The following is a 16,043-nucleotide window of genomic DNA, read 5'->3' as shown; positions in this document are numbered from 1 at the left end:
TGTAATCCCAGCTACTCAGGAGGCTGAGGCAGGAGAATTGCCTGAACCCAGGAGGCGGAGGTTGCGGTGAGCCGAGATCGCGCCATTGTACTCCAGCCTGGGTAACAAGTGCGAAACTCCGTCTCAAAAAATAAATAAATAAATAAAATAAATAAAAGAAAAGAGGCCATATCATATGCTGGGGAATCAGAGTATGGGGGCAGGAGTCTGTTCCAGTATGATGAAAAGCCACTGATGGCTGATAATGCTAATGATCATAGCTGACATTTTTTGAGCCTTTAGGAAATGCCAAGTACTTAAACCCTTTCAATGCATTAACTCATTTAATCCTCACAAGCAATCCTGAGAGGGAGGTACTTGGATTATCCTCATTTTACAGATGAGGAAACTGAGACCCAGAGGGGTTAGGCCGCTGGCCAGTGAATTGCTTGGGACAAGACAGTGCAAGAGATAAAAATGATACAAAGATGAAGCCCACATTCATCTGGGTACACAACTGGAGCTAGAAAAGCATTTCTTTCCCATTCCTTTGAGTGCTGGGAAGCCTCTCCTTCACTCTTCAAAGCCAGGAAGAGTGAGGCCAGGAGCAGTGGCTCTCGCCTATAATACAAGTATTTTGGGAAGCCAAGATGGGAGGATCTTTCGAGGCCAAGAGATTAAGACCAGCATGGGCAACATAGCGAGAAATATTTCAGCTAAGAAAATGAGAGGAAGGCTGGACACAGTGGCTCACACCTGTAATCCCAGAATTTTGGGAGACTGAAGCAGGCAGATCACCTGAGGTCAGGAGTTTGAGACCACCCTGGCCAACATGGTGAAACCCCATCTCTACTAAAAATGCAAAGTAGCCAAGCATGGTAGCAGGCGCCTGTTATCCCAGCTACTCGGAAGGCTGAGGCAGGAGAGCCACTTGGAATCCAGGAAGCGGAGGTTGCGGTGAGCCGCGATCCTGCCATTGCATTTCAGCCTGGGCAACAGAGTGAGACTTTGTCTCAAAGACAAAAATAGAAACAAAAAAAAAAGAAAAAGAAGAAAATGAGAGGAAAGGCCAGATGCGGTGTAACACCAGCACTTTGAGAGGCTGAGCCAGCCAGATTTCTTGAGCTCAGAAGTTTAAGGCCAGCCTGGGCAACATGGTGAAACCTCATCTCCACGAAAAATACAAAAATTGGCTGGGCATGGTGGCACATACCTGTAGTCTCAGCTACTCAGGAGGCTGAGGTGAGAGGATCACCTGGGCCTGGGGAGGTTGAAGCTGCAGTCTGGGCAACAGAATGAAACCCTGTCTCAAAAAAAGAGGAAAAAAAAAAGAAAACGAGAGAAAACTGCCAGGCATGGTGGTGCTTACCTGTAGTCCCAGCTACCCGCGAGGCTGAGGTAGGAGAATCACTTGATCCCAGGAGTTGGAGATCAGCCTGGGCACACAGTGAGACCCTGTCTTAAATAAATGATAATTTTGTTAAAAAAGAAGGTGGCCAGGTGTGGTGGCTCATGCCTGTAATCCCGGCACTTTGGGAGGCCAAGGCAGTCAGATCACCTGAGACCAGGAGTTTGAGACCAGCCTGGGCAACATGGTGAAATCCTGTCTCTACTAAAAATACAAAACTAGCTGGGCGTGGTGGTGCACAGCTGTGATCTCAGCTACTCAGGAGGCTGAGGCAGGTGAATAGCTTGAACCCAGGAGGTGGGAGTTGTGGTGAGCCAAGATCGTGCGTTGCACTCCAGCCTGGGCAACAGGAGCAAAACTCCGTCTCAAAAAAAAAATGACCAGGTGTAGTGGCTCACTACCGAGACCAGCTCGGCCGTAGAGACCAGGCGGCGCTGAAGGAATTGAGAGGCAGACACCCCCCAGATAGAACAACGAAGTGGGACTATCCAAGGGGCCAGCAGCCTTACGAGCTCAGAGCCTCAAGGGTTGACAGCATTCTAGGCTGAAGGCCTCAAGTAGACTCTGACCCAGGGTTGACAGCATTCTAGGCTGAAGGCCTCAAGTAGACTCTGACCCACACATTTATTCTCTCTGAACAGGTGATGGTTATTAACAAACAGATGTTCGATATTTTCTCAAAACACAAAAATATACCAGGTAGGCAGCTGGTGCTCACTTACCACTGATCACAGACAAACTAAAAAGTATTCTCCACGAGGGAGCCACGGGGGCAGGGTCAGATGTCCCGCGCTTAAAGAATTGTTTTAACCAGTGTAGATATTTATATATCGTCCTGCCACTTTAGAATATCCCAAATCGTTTTCTACTTGGCGTGGGGAGGGGGGCTAGGTTTTCCTTGCCATCATTCTTCCTAGCAAACAATATATTCTATCATTCACTCAGCATTTCTCAGCAACCATACGCTTAACATTTCTCAACAACTTAACATTTCTCAACAGCTCACAGCTGTAATCCCAGCACTTTGGGAGGCCAAAGCAGGCGGATCACCTGAGGTCAGGAGTTCGAGACCAACCTGGACAACATGGAGAAACGCTGTCTCCAAAAACAAGTAGTTGGGATTACAGGCATGTGCCACCACACCCGGCTGATTTTGTACTTTTAGTAGAAACAGGGTTTCTCCATGTTGGTCAGGCTGGTCTCAAACTCCCAACCTTAGGTGATCCACCCACCTTGGCTGCCCAAAATGTTGGGATTACAGGCATGAGCTACCGTGCCTGGCCTGATAGCTAGCATTTATTTGGTACTAATGGTGCGCCATGTACTATGCCCATTTATTCTTGCAGTAACCTTAAATTGTTTCCATTTTAGGATGAGGAAATTGAAGCTCCGGGTGCTTAAGCAAAGGGTCAAGAACATACACCTAAGAACTGACAACCTGGGATGTAAAACTCTTGTCTGTCAGACACAAGAGTCTAAGCACATAACTACCAGACTATAAAAACCACCTTCCAGGCTGGGCGCAGTGGCTCACACCTGTAATCCCAGCACTTTGGGAGGCTGAGGGGGACAGATCATGAGGTCATGAGTTCGAGACCAGTTTGGCCAATATGGTGAAACCCCGTCTCTACTAAAAAATACAAAACTTAGCTGGGCATGGTGTCGCATACCTGTAGTCCCAGCTACTCAGGAGGCTGAGGCAGGAGAATTGCTGGAACCTGGGAGGCAGAGGTTGCAGTGAGCCAAGATTGTGCCACGGCACTCAAGCCTGGGCAACAGAGCGAGACTCCGTCTCAAACAACAACAACAAAAAAAATTTCCATTCTTCCATGAACAGTATACGGATTCCCTAAGAGCAGCCACAGAATTGCTTCAACCTCTGGTTCCTGCTAAAGAGGGTTCATAATAGTGCCAATTTGATAGGTCATTAAGGTTGAATAAATTACTAGAATTCGGATGACCAGCGGTAAGGTTTGCCAGGGACTGAGTGGGTTCCCAGGAACAGTTTCAAACTGGGGATGGCTGGGAGTGTGGCTTACTCCTGTAATCCCAGTATTTTGGGAGTCCAAGACAAGAGGTTCACTTGAGTTCAGGAGTTCAAGAACAGCCTGGGCAACATGGTGAGACCTTTTTTCTAAAAAAAAACACAGAACTTAGCTGGATGTGGTACCACATGCCTGTAGTCACAGTTACTCAGGAGGCTGAGGTGGGAAGATCGCTTGAGCCCAAGAGGTCGAGGCTTCAGTGAGCTGTGATTGCACCACTGCACTCCAGCCTGGGCAACAGAGTAAGACTCTGTCTCTAAAAAAAATAAATAGGCTGGGCATGGTGGCTCATGCCTGCAATCCTAGGACTTTGAGAGGCTGAGGTTGGTGGATCACTTGAGGCCAGGAGTTCAAGACCAGCCTGGCCAAATGGCGAAACCTCGTCTCCACTAAAAATACAAAAATTAACCAGGCGTGGTTGCACACGCCTGTAGTCCTAGCTACTTGGGAGGCTGAGGCAGGAGAATCACTTGAATCCAGGAGGCAGAGGTTGCAGTGAGCCAAGATTGCACCACTGCACTGCAGCCTGGGTGAATGAGCAAGACTGTCTCAAAAAAATTAATTAAATTTAAAAAAAGGAAATGGAACTATTTTTGTGACTCTGTGGGTTATATCAGCAGCAACAACAACAACAACAAAAAAAGACACAATAGAGAAAGTCCTAGGCAAATCAGGACAAGTTGGTCATCCTTCCCAGAAGAGTACTTGGGGCTAAATACATGCTTAGTGGACATGATTATTGCTTCCCTTTTCTTTCATCTATTTGGCAACAAAAGGTGGCAAGAACCCACTCTGTGCCCTGTCCCAGGGTCTGGGAACCCTGTAAGCAGTAGATGCAGGTGGGAGTGGGAGTAGGGTGTGGGGGGGCTGTGCAGAGCACCTTGCTCCAAGGGTTCATTAAAAAATCTACCAGTGGATCACCTGAGGTCAGGAGTTCGAGTTTGAGGTCAGCCTGACCAATACGGTGAAACCTCACCTCTACTAAAAATACAAAAATTAGCTGGGCGAGGTGGCTCATGCCTGTAATCCCAGCACTTTGGGAGGCCAAGGCGGGCAGATCACGAGGTCAGGAGTTCAAGACCAGCCTGACCAACAAGGTGAAACCTGGTCTCTACTAAAAATGCAAAAATTAGCCATGCATAGTGGCAGGCACCTGTAATCCCAGCTACTCAGGAGGCTGAGGCAGGAGAATCACTTGAACCTGGGAGGCGGATGCTGCAGGAGCCAAGATTGCACCATTGCACTCCAGGCTGGGTGACGGAAACTCTCTCAAAAAAAAAAGAGGAAAGAAAGAAAGAAGAAGGAAGGAAAGAAAAGAAAGAAAGAAGAAAAAGAAAGAGAGAAAGAAGAAAGAAAGAAAGATAGATTAGAAAAATTAGCTGGGTGTGGTGGTGGGTGCCTGTAGTCCCAGCTACTCAGGAGGCTGAGGTGGGAGGATCGCTTGAGCCCAGGAGTTAGAGATCAGCCTGTCATAGTGAGACCCTGTCTTAAATAAATAAAATAATAATTTTTTGTTAAAAAAAAAAAAAAGGGCCAGGCTCACACCTGTAATCCCAGCACTTTGGGAAGTCAAAGCAACCTCTCTTAGTGAGGCAGAGGTTGCAGTGAGCTGAGATCACGCCACTGCACTACAGCCTGGGTGACAGAGCAAAACTCCTTCTCAAGAAAAAAAAAAAAAAAATCCACCAGCCCTGAGAAATGGCAAACCTTCCTCCTCTAGGGTGATTCCAGTTGCTGGTGTGGTATGTTCCGCGGCTGATAGCACTTGCCTAGATTTGGTTTCCCAAGTGGGAAAGGTCTCTGGGACCTCAGGGTCTCCGGGTGATGACACAGAGACAGATGGGTGCGACCTATAGCAAAGCCAGGCAAGGAGGTCCTGAGATGATTATGGGTGGCAGGGAAGGAAAAAATGTGCCTTGACATTGTGCCTGGACCTGGTTGCAATAAAGGCGGAAGAGTTCCTATCATCGTGCACATTTAGCGAAGGAAGAAACTGAGGGTCAATGACCCAAGTGAAGTGACTTGCCCAAGATCGTGCCAGGGAGACATGGGTAATTGCAATTTGAACCAAGGTCCCAGCAAAGCAGGATTGTTGGGGCTGAGTGGGCCGACTCCTGCACTTCCTTCCCTCTCCCTGGGCTTGGGTCCCCCACTTGTCCAGACAGCGGCTGGGCTTGTCACGGGGCTCTGTACAGCCTTTTTCCCTCACCCGGCTGCCAGTGACCCGCCCCGTCCCCTCCCAGCCCCCGGGGGAGGAGGGGAGAGCTGTAGAGAGGAGGAGGGGTCGGGGAGGCCCGGCTTTATAAAAGCGGCTGGAACAGCCCTGCCCGCCAGACCCCGTCGCTCGGATCCCCTGAGCTGCCCGCCACCCCACGTGACCGCGCCGCCCCCCAGCTCCACCGCTGAGTGAGTTGGGGCGCGTCCCCATCCCGTCCCCAGTTCCTCGCCGAGCCTCGTGGGCACTGAAGCCGGGGTGGGGAGGAGAGCCGCTGAAGAAGGGCGCTGACACGGGGGACACCAGGCAGAATATCTGATGGGAGAGATTTAGGACCTGAGGGAGCCGGGAGACCCGAGAGACCACGGCCTGGTCGGCCACCCGCTCTCCTCCCCGGGCGCGAGGCCTAGGAGACCGCAAGCCACCCTCCAGGAATGCGCGTGCAGTCGTTGCCATGGCAACGTGCAAGCCTGCGCGGGCCCACTGCTAAAGGAAAGGGAAGGTTGTTGGGGGTGTGGGGGCTGGTCCCCTGGAGGTCCAAACTCATCACGCGGCGGTGGCACGAGGGAACTGGGGACGTCCCCTCCCCCGTGTCCCAAGTCCTTTGGGAGCCACAGCGCAAGTCACATCGCCTCTCTGAGCCTCAGTTTCCATATATGACAAATGGAGGCAAGATTATTGGTTCCAAGTTCCCCGAAGAGTTATCTGGAGGGTAATGATCCAGGCTAGTCTCCACTTATGGTTGGACGTCCAAGGAATGGGTTTACACCGCTCGGATAACTCCTGCGACCCCACCCCACCCACAGGCCAGCTCGCCATGGCCCTCTACGGGGCCCTCTTCCTGGCGCTGCTGGTAGGCGCTCACGCAGAGCTCCCAGGCTGTAAGATCCGCGTCACCTCCAAGGCGCTGGAGCTGGGTAAGGCGCAGGGACAGACAGGGACGGACGGGAAAGGACGGGTGTAGGGTCGCCCCAACAGTGTGAGTGGGAGCTAAGGGTCTCGCTTCTGCCTCAGTGAAGCAGGAGGGGCTGCGTTTTCTGGAGCAAGAACTGGAGACCATCACCATTCCGGACCTGCGGGGCAAAGAGGGCCACTTCTACTACAACATCTCTGAGTGAGTGGAAGGCGGGGCCTCGCGATCCGGGGCGGGGCCTCGGCGGTGGAGGCGGGGCCCGGGAAATCTCGGGGTCTCGGGAGACTGGAGGCTGAGTGGGAGGGGGGCGTGGCCAAGTCGATGAGGCACGACTTAAGAAACCGGATGGGGCCGAAAAGATAAAGGCCTAGCCAGCCATCATAGGCGGGACCGGGCAGATGGGCGTGGCCTGGAGAAGGTAGGTGGGGCCAAGAAGAAGGCAGCAGAACCTCTGGATGTACGGCGTGGCCGAAGAGCACCAGATAGGTGGAGTCAAGGAACTTGCCAATGGACAAGAGTGGAGTCTTGGGCAGGGGGTAGAGCTAATGAGATGGGTGGGGGAACTGAAGGCTCTACATTTGGTTTAGGATCGGGGGGGACTAAGATAAGGGGCGGAGCTTAGGTGATAGAGGCAAAGTGAACCGACTCCTCTATTAAAAGACCGGGTCTAGGCTGGGCGCCGTGGCTCATGCCTGTAATCCTAGCACTTTGGTGAGGCTGGCTGAGGCGAGTGGATCACCTGAGGTCAAGAGTCCAAAACCAGCCTGGACAGCATGGTGAAATCTCATCTCTACTAAAAATGCAAAAATTAGCCGAGTGTGGTGGTGGGCGCCTGCAATCCTAGCTACTTGGGAGGCTGGGGTAGGAGAATCACTTGAACTCAGGAGGCCGAGGTTGCAGTGAGCCGAGATCATGCCATGGCACTCCAGTCTGGGCTTCAGAGAGAGATTCTGTCTCAAAATAAATAAATAAATAAATAAATAAAAGTTAAAAAGACCGAGTCTAGCAACCCCAGGGTGTGGGAGGGGAGGTGGGGCAAGCGAACAAGACTTTTTCTTTTTTTGAGAGGGAGTCTTACTCTATTGCCCCAGCTAGAGTGCAGTGGCACGATCTTGGCTCACTGCAATCTCTGCATCTTGAGTTCAAGTGATTCTCCTGCCTGAGCCTCCGGAGTAGCTGGGACTATAGACTCATGCCACCACACCCAGCTACTTTTTGTATTTTTAATAAATACGGGGGTTTCACCATGTTGGCCAGGCTGGTCTCAAACTTCTGACCTCAAGTGACCTGCCCGCCTTGGCCTCCCAAAGTGCTGGATTACAGGCATGAGCTACCTTGCCCAGCAAACAAGCAAACAAGACTTCTAAACGATGGGGTTAAGCTCACTTTTAACACGTGGATCAGGAAGACCTCATCTCTCAGCCACCCAAGTTCAACTTTGAGCCACCCAAGTCTAAGTTGGGCACTTGAGGGACAATGGAAGAATTCATTACATCCACTCCCACTTCCCAAAGCCTGGACTTGAAAGAGGAACAGACACATTTCCTGTGGTTGGGTGGAGTTCTCTCTATTTGGCCCTGGATCTGACCCTGAGGTCGCCTGTAGGGTGAAGGTCACAGAGCTGCAGCTGACATCTTCTGAGCTCGATTTCCAGCCACAGCAGGAACTGATGCTACAAATCACCAATGCCTCCTTGGGGCTGCAGTTCCGGAGACAGCTGCTCTACTGGTTCTTGTAAGGACCCAGCACCCTGAGGGGAGTGGAGGGTGGGTCAGGAGGGCCGGAGGTGCTGTGGGGCTGTGGGCAACTCCCTTAGCCTTCCTGAGTTTTAGTTTCTTTATCTATACAATAGGAACAAGCATACCCACTTCATAAGAATTGATTGGAGGGTATGGTAGGATGGGTGGAAGGAAGTGAAACCTTACTAAGAGGTATCGTGATGCGTGGGGGCACTGAGGACTAATTAAGCTCCTACCTGGAGTGAATATTAACCCCCTTGGCAGCTATGATGGGGGCTACATCAACGCCTCAGCTGAGGGTGTGTCCATCCGCACTGGTCTGGAGCTCTCCCGGGATCCTGCTGGCCGGATGAAAGTGTCCAATGTCTCCTGCCAGGCTTCTGTCTCCAGAATGCATGCGGCCTTCGGTGGAACCTTCAAGTAAGCCCCATCCCCAACCCCAGCTCACCCCTTTTGAGCCCTGCAGCTCATCTGCCTAGCGCAGTGCAAAGTGCACAGGCTTGGGAATCAGACCAACTGGGTCCAAAGCTCAGCTATTACTTCCTGGCTGTGTGAACTTGGGCAAGTCACTGAAGTTCGGTGCCTTGATATCCTCATAGGTAACATGGGGATAATAGTAAAGCCTATTTTATAAGCTCATTGCCAGGATTGTGTTGGTACATGTAAAAATATATAGAACAGCTCTTGGCATATGATAAATGCATATTTAAGTGCTGGCCACTTAGATTAGAGTAATAGTGAGGACTAATATGCACAGTTGGCCATGTACTGGATTCTCAATTGGTATCTGTAAATAATTATAACAAAAATAATATAAATATTTTTTTTTTTTTTTGAGACAGAGTTCACTCATGTTACCCAGGCTGGAATGCAATGGCGCGATCTCGGCTCACCGCAACCTCCGCCTCCTGGGTTCAGGCAATTCTCCTGCCTCAGCCTCCTGAGTAGCTGGGATTACAGGCACACGCCACCATGCCCAGCTAATGTTTTGTATTTTTAGTAGAGACAGGGTTTCACCATGTTGACCAGGATGGTCTTGATCTCTTGACCTCGTGATCCACCCGCCTCAGCCTCCCAAAGTGCTGGGATTACAGGCTTGAGCCACCGCGCCCGGCTAAATATTTTTTGAGATGGAGTCTCACTCTGTTGCCCAGGCTGGAATGCAGTGGCACAATGTTAGCTCACTGCAACCTCCACTTCCTGGGTTCAAGCGATTCTCCTGCCTCAGCCTCCTAAGTAGCTGGGACTACAGGGATGCACCACCATGCCCAGCTACTTTTTTTGTATTTTTAGTAGAGATGAGGTTTCACCGCATTGGCCAGGCTGGCCTCAAACTCCTGACCTCAGATGATCCGCCTGCCTCGGCCTCCCAAAGGCCTGGGATTACAGGTGTGAGCCACTGTGCCTGGCCTATTTTTTAATTTTTCCTGCTCAGAAGGAGATATGGTTCTTGTTCTGGAAGAGGGTGGGGGAAACAACATGGTGGATTATCACCTGGTGCTGGTACACTGACAGTATTATTTATTCATCAAAGTATATGCCAGGCTCTGAGAATGCAGGAAGGAGCTCAGAGTCTATCTGGAGTAAAAAACATTTGTTGTCAGGGCCTGGAGAGAGGGACTAAGAAAGCGCTTTGGGGATTCAGAGGAGGGGAATCTGGGAAGACAGCCCAGAAGAGGAAGCATCTGAGCTCAGATGGGGAATTATAGGGTAGGAACGCAGAGGGTGGAAGGGATGGATGTGGGGATGCTCAGAGTGTGTTTGAGGCACTGTGGGTGGATTCATTTGGCTGGTGGGAGCAGCGAGTAGGTCGGGAGGTCTTGAGAATCAGGCTGAAGAGGGAATTTGGGCCTGGTTCTTGGAAAACCTTCATGGAGGAGCTATTATTTAGGCTGAAGCTGAGGACTCCCACTGCCACTATTTCCCTGGTCACTGATATCTCCTGGACCTGGACCTGGACTGGGGCAGGGGCAGGTTCTGGGCTCACCCGGTCTCTCCTCTCCTCACAGGAAGGTGTATGAGTTTCTCTCCACGTTCATCACCTCAGGGATGCGCTTCCTCCTCAACCAGCAGGTGTGGGCAGCGGCAGGTTGTGGGGTGGCAAGGGTGGGCATGCTCTCACTTTGAGAAGGCCCTGACTCTGACCCCCACCTCGCAGATCTGCCCCGTACTCTACCATGCAGGGACGGTCCTGCTCAACTCCCTCCTGGACACCATTCCTGGTGAGTTGGTGGGGGGTGAGGCCAGGTGTGCAGCTGTCATGCAGCACCTCAGAGCAGGCCCCTTCCAAGCCCTGCTGTTGAACAGTCCTGGGTTCAAATGTGGCCTCTGGAGCTGACTTGCTGTGTGATTTTGGGTAAGTGCTGATTTCTCTCCGGGCAAAGTGCTTGTTTACTCACTTGGTTGGCAGTACCTCCTCCTGGGGTTGCTGTGAGGGTTATCTGAGAATAGTTGTCAAGGTCCTCAATATGTACATGCTGACAACTGGCATCCCTTTGTCTTCATTTAGGTGCTCAATTAACATAAATTCCCTTTTTCTTTCTTTTTTTTTTTTTTCTATAAAGACGGGGTTTCACCATGTTGGTCAGGCTGGTCTTGAACTCCCGACCTCAGGTGATCCGCCAGCCTTGGCCTCCAAAGTGCTTGGATTACAGAAATTCCCTTTTTCTAAGCCATGACTTCTGTCTCCTATGGGGCAAAGATATTGTCCCATCATACCCACACACAGGCATGAGAAGGAAGGAGGAGGTAGGAGAAACCAAGGGAAAGGAACCGCATCCCTTTTTTTTTTTTTTTTTTTTTTTTGAGATGGAGTCTTGCTCTGTCACCCAGCCTGGAGTGCAGTGGTGTAATCTCGGCTCACTGCAACCTCCGCCTCCTGGGTTCAAGTAATTCTCCTGCCCCAGCCTCCTGAGTAGCTGGGATTACAGTCACCCACCACCATGCCTGGCTAATTTTTGTATTTTTAGTAGAGACAGGGTTTCACCATGTTGGAGCAAGCTGGTCTCGACCTCAAGCCAAGATTGTGCCACTGCACTCCAGCTTGGCACCTGGCAATGGAGCAAGACTCTGTCTCAAAAAATAAAAAATAAAAAAAAGCTAATTCGACCCTCATGACAACCCTATGAAGGATGGATGTATCATCATTTTATGGGTGGGACTCTAAGCCCAGAGAGGTTAAGCACCTTGTCCCACATCACACAGCCGTGAGTGACTTGAGCCCCTTCCTGCAGTGCGCAGTTCTGTGGATGACCTTGTTGGCATTGACTACTCCCTCATGAAGGATCCTGTGGCTTCCACCAGCAACCTGGACATGGACTTCCGGGTAAGCTGCTTGGGCTGGTGTATAACTTCTGACCTCCTAACGAGACCTCTTTCTCTGCTAAATTGCATGATTTTACTTCCTAAAGCACAGTTCTGATGAGCCCATTCTCATTACTGAGAATGCTATGGCCACCTATTACTGCAGAATTAGGTTCTGTCTCCTGGGTCTGGCATTTGAGCCCTGTTAATCTTACCTGGCCCCACCTTTTTTTTTTTTTTGAGACGGAGTTTTGCTCTTGTTGCCCAGGCTGGAGTGCAATGGTGCGATCTGGGCTCATTGCAACCTCTGCCTCTCCGGTTCAAGCAATTCTCCTACCTCAGCCTCCCGAGTAGCTGACTGTAGGTGCGCGCCACCATGCCCAGCTAATTTTTGTATTTTTAGTAGATATGGGGGTTTCACCATGTTGGTCAGGCTGGCCTCAAACTCCTGACCTCAGGTGATTCACCCACCTCAGCCTCCCAAAGTGCTGGGATTACAGGCATTAGCCACTGCACCCTGCCTGCCCCATCTTTTAAATCTTATCCTGTTTCTTTGCTGTTCCCCAGATTGACCCCTTGATTCCCACCTCAGGGCCTTTGCTCATGCATGGCCTTTCCCCAGCTTCCTGAAGGAGTTGGACACAAATCTCTGCAAATAATCTCATTTCATCCTCTCACAACTCTGTGAGTCAGGTAGTAACATCATCCTAATTTTAGGGATGTGGAGACTTACTTGTAGAGGTGACATCACTTGCCCAAGGCCACATAGCTAGTGTGTAGACACTACCTTTGGTCTCCCAGAGGAGTACAGCAGTTTCAGAGTGCAGACTCGGGAGCTAGAATCAGTTGGGTGCAGCGGTTCTTGCCTGTAATCCCAATACTTTGGGAGGCCAAGGTGAGAGGACTGCTTGAGCCCAGGAGTTTGAGACCAGTTTGGGCATCATAGCGAGACCCCATCTCTACAGAAAAAGAAAAAGAACGCCTGAAATGTTCAAATCCTAGCTCTGCCACTGACTGGCTGCATGGCCCTAAGCATAACTTTTCAGTGTCTGTGTAATGTGTGATGGAAATAATCCAGTAAGAAAGCATACATTGCTATGCAGATTAGAGTTGATCTATGTAAACACCTTAGAGAACCTGGCACAGAAGCATGATAAGTCTGCACAATATATGTAAACAGTAGCTGTTGTTACTGCCTCTAGCTTTCAAGGCCCGCTCAGATGTCACCTCGTGACCCTCCCTCCTCCAGTCTGATGGGCTCCCCACCTTGTAGCAGGTGTCCTCCTTCCAATGCCTTTTAAGAGATGTGCTTGTTGGCCTGGCACAGTGGCTTACACCTGTAATCCCAGTACTTTGGGAGGCCAAGGTGGATCACAAGGTCAGAAGTTTGAGACCAGTCTGGCCAACATAGTGAAACCCTGTCTCTACTAAAAGTACAAAAAATTAGCCGGGTGTGGTGGTATGTGCCTGTAATCTCAGCTACTCGAGAGGCTGAGACAGGAGAATCATGTGAACCCTGCAGGTGGAGGTTGCAGTGAGCCGAGATAGCGTCATTGCACTCCAGCCTGGGCAACAGTGCGAGACTCCATCTCAAAAGCCAAAAAAGCAAACAAACAACAACAAAAAAAACAAGAGATGTGCCTGTGAGTCCGCCAAGAACAGCAGCTGGGTTCCTGCCATCCTCCCGCAATGCCTAGCACAGGGCCGAGGTATCTGCTGTCCGTCCAGGTGCCGGCCCAGTCTGCCTCGACCCTGACCCTGAGTTCCCCACCCCAGGGGGCCTTCTTCCCCCTGACAGAAAAGAACTGGAGCCTCCCCAACCGGGCGGTGGAGCCCCAGCTGCAGGAGGAGGAGCGGATGGTATATGTGGCCTTCTCTGAGTTCTTCTTCGACTCTGCCATGGAGAGCTACTTCCGGGCAGGGGCCCTGCAGCTGTCGCTGGTGGGGGACAAGGTATGCCAGGGCCTGTTTGTGGGATGGGCAAGAGGGGGTCTGTGACGGAGCCCACTCCCTCACTCCTGATTCCCCTGTTCAGGTGCCCCATGACCTGGACATGCTGCTGAGGGCCAGCTACTTTGGGAGCATTGTCCTGCTGGTGAGTGCTGGCAAGGGGCAGGGATAGGGCCACCTGCATGCCAGTGAGACCAGGGAGGGGTGCAGGTGGGGATCCCAGTGGCAGCCACACAGACAGGGGCCTGGTCTCTTGTCTGTGGCCAGTCCCCGCTGCTTTGTCATGGCTGTTCCCATCTGTGAAGGAGGCTGGTCCTTCCTGCTCCTTCCTGCCCTGTCTCCTTCGCAGAGTTGCGGAGGATTAGAGAGAACTCAAGCTTTGCAAGTATGGGGTCTTTAATAATAATTAACATATTCTTTTGTTTATGGGGGAAGGGAGTGAGAGTTATACATTTTATTTATTGTTTGAGACAGAGTCTCACTCTGTCACCCAAGTTGGAATGCAGTGGCACAATCTAGGCTCACTGCGACTTCTGCCTCCTGGGGCTCAAGCCATCTTCTTGCTTCAGCCTCTTGAGTAGCTGAGACCACAGACTTGTGCCACCACGCCTCGCTAATTTTTATATTTTGTTGAGACAGGGTTTTGCCATGTTGCTCAGGCTGGTCTTGAACTCCTGGGCTCAAGTGATCCACCCATCTTCACCTCCCAAAGTGCTAGAATTACAGGTGTGAGCCACCCACCACACCCAACAGAGTTACATATTTTAGAAGAAATAATTCAGTCATTGTCATCATCAAATTTATGGCTAAGCAATTAAGGGCAGGGTTTCTGTTATCAGACTGCCTGGGCTTCAAGCCCAGTTCTGAAACTGAATAATTACATAAGCTCTACAAGTTACTTAACCTCCCTGTGCCTCAATTTCCCCATCTCAAAAATGGGAATAGGGCTGGGCGCGATGGCTCATGCCTATACTCTGAGCATTTCGAGAGGCCAAGGTGGGAAAACTGTTTGAGCCCAAGAGTTTGAGACCAGCCTGGGCAATATAGTGAGACCCTATCCCTATTGAAAAATAAATTTTTAGTCAGATCTTTTTTGGAGGGGGGACACAATCTCCCTCTGTCACCCAGGGTGGAGTGCAGTGGCGCAATTTTGGCCCACTGCAACCTCTGCCTGCCAGGTTCAAGCGATTCTTATGCCACGGCACCCAGCCTGCAAAATAAATTTCAAAAAAAGTAAACACCAACCATTGAGTCCAGCCCTATAGGGTCCCGTGAGTCCCTCTCTGCTGGTGTGGAGATGAGAAACTGTGGAAATAAAAGACACAAGACACAGAGATAGAGAAAAGAGAGTTTGGGCCCAGGGGTCCATGCCAACCAAGGTGCAGAGTCTGGCAGTGGCCCCAAATGCTTGGACGCTCTGACTTTTATTGAGTCCACAGCAGGGTGCAGGGCAGGTAGGATGAGGTGATGGTGGTCAGTGATAGGGTCAGATAAATCACGTGTCTTGGAGACAGAGGCCCAAGACTTTGAAGAAACTAAGGCAAGGAGAAAACCTAAGGCGTCAGCACTTTTTTCATACTTGTAAAGAAATAACAAGGTCACTACGATTTATGTTACTATTACTAATTCTTCAAAGAAAAAGAGGAACCAGGTGCAGAAGCAGAACTTAAAGTAGCTATGGAATGTGACCGCTGAAGCACAGGACCACAGAGAGACAGTTAAGTCCCCGGATGTCTGTGGGTGTCCCTGACAGCCGCCAGGCCTGCCACAAGAGCTTGGGAGAGGGAAGTTTTCTCCTCACTCCCCCAAGGAAGGAGACATCTCAACCATCTTGGACGTCTCCTTCCCTAGCTGGCTAAACAGGGGGCGCTTTCCTAGTGCTGACGCTGCTGCACAGCCGAGGCGCCCTCCAGCAGCCCTTATGCGTGCGTGACAGAGGGCTTAGAGCATCCTGCCTTACGGTCACCTCTTTTCCAATTCCTCTTCAGTCCCATACTTCATGACCTGAGACTTATTAGTAAGATTAAAGATTATATATGTATATATTTATGATTACATATAAATAGCTATGTGATTATTTTTATATATAGGAATAACTATGTAACTATATCTCTAATTCTTTTCTAGTTTTATATTTATATGAGAACATGCTGAGGCTTCAGACCCTTGCTTTGGCTCTTGCAGGGTTTCCCCCCTGCAAACAACAACAAAATTGGCAGTAATAATACCTGCCTCAAATGTTTGTTATGAGATTTAAAGAAGCCAACACATATACAGTGTTTAGAATCATGTTTGGTGAAGATTAGGCAGTTGCATCTTATAGTATTCCTACACTGCCTATAGAAGAAAGCACAGCAGTTTAGAGAAAGAAGATATGGCTGGGCATGGTGGCCCACACCTCTGATCCCAACACTGGGAGGCTGAAGCTGGTAGATCTCTTGAGCCCAGGAGTTTGAGACCAGCCTGGTAACATGGCCAAACCCCATCTCTA

The 16,043-nt window shown here is 50.4% G+C and overlaps 1 protein-coding gene across 1 annotated transcript in view; it reads left to right on the top strand.

Annotated features, from left to right (window-relative positions):
• The first annotated feature begins 5,911 nt into the window (after nucleotides 1–5,911).
• LOC108312974 (phospholipid transfer protein) overlaps nucleotides 5,912–16,043 on the top strand; it is a 15,611-nt gene continuing 5,479 nt past the window's right edge. Inside the window, exons 1-9 of the mRNA XM_017541154.2 lie at nucleotides 5,912–6,564; nucleotides 6,662–6,761; nucleotides 8,166–8,294; nucleotides 8,564–8,719; nucleotides 10,309–10,372; nucleotides 10,458–10,521; nucleotides 11,533–11,624; nucleotides 13,379–13,555; nucleotides 13,638–13,721. Coding sequence (XP_017396643.2) covers nucleotides 6,363–6,564; nucleotides 6,662–6,761; nucleotides 8,166–8,294; nucleotides 8,564–8,719; nucleotides 10,309–10,372; nucleotides 10,458–10,521; nucleotides 11,533–11,624; nucleotides 13,379–13,555; nucleotides 13,638–13,721 — 1,068 coding nt within the window. The 5' untranslated portion in view covers nucleotides 5,912–6,362. The remainder of the gene's footprint in view (nucleotides 6,565–6,661; nucleotides 6,762–8,165; nucleotides 8,295–8,563; nucleotides 8,720–10,308; nucleotides 10,373–10,457; nucleotides 10,522–11,532; nucleotides 11,625–13,378; nucleotides 13,556–13,637; nucleotides 13,722–16,043) is intronic.

The sequence above is a fragment of the Cebus imitator genome, unplaced genomic scaffold (assembly GCF_001604975.1).
Source record: "Cebus imitator isolate Cc_AM_T3 unplaced genomic scaffold, Cebus_imitator-1.0 Scaffold132, whole genome shotgun sequence".
Classification (NCBI taxonomy): Eukaryota; Metazoa; Chordata; class Mammalia; order Primates; family Cebidae; genus Cebus; species Cebus imitator.
The sequence above is the reverse complement of the archived record's forward strand: the minus strand, read 5'-3'. Positions and strand labels throughout refer to the sequence as shown.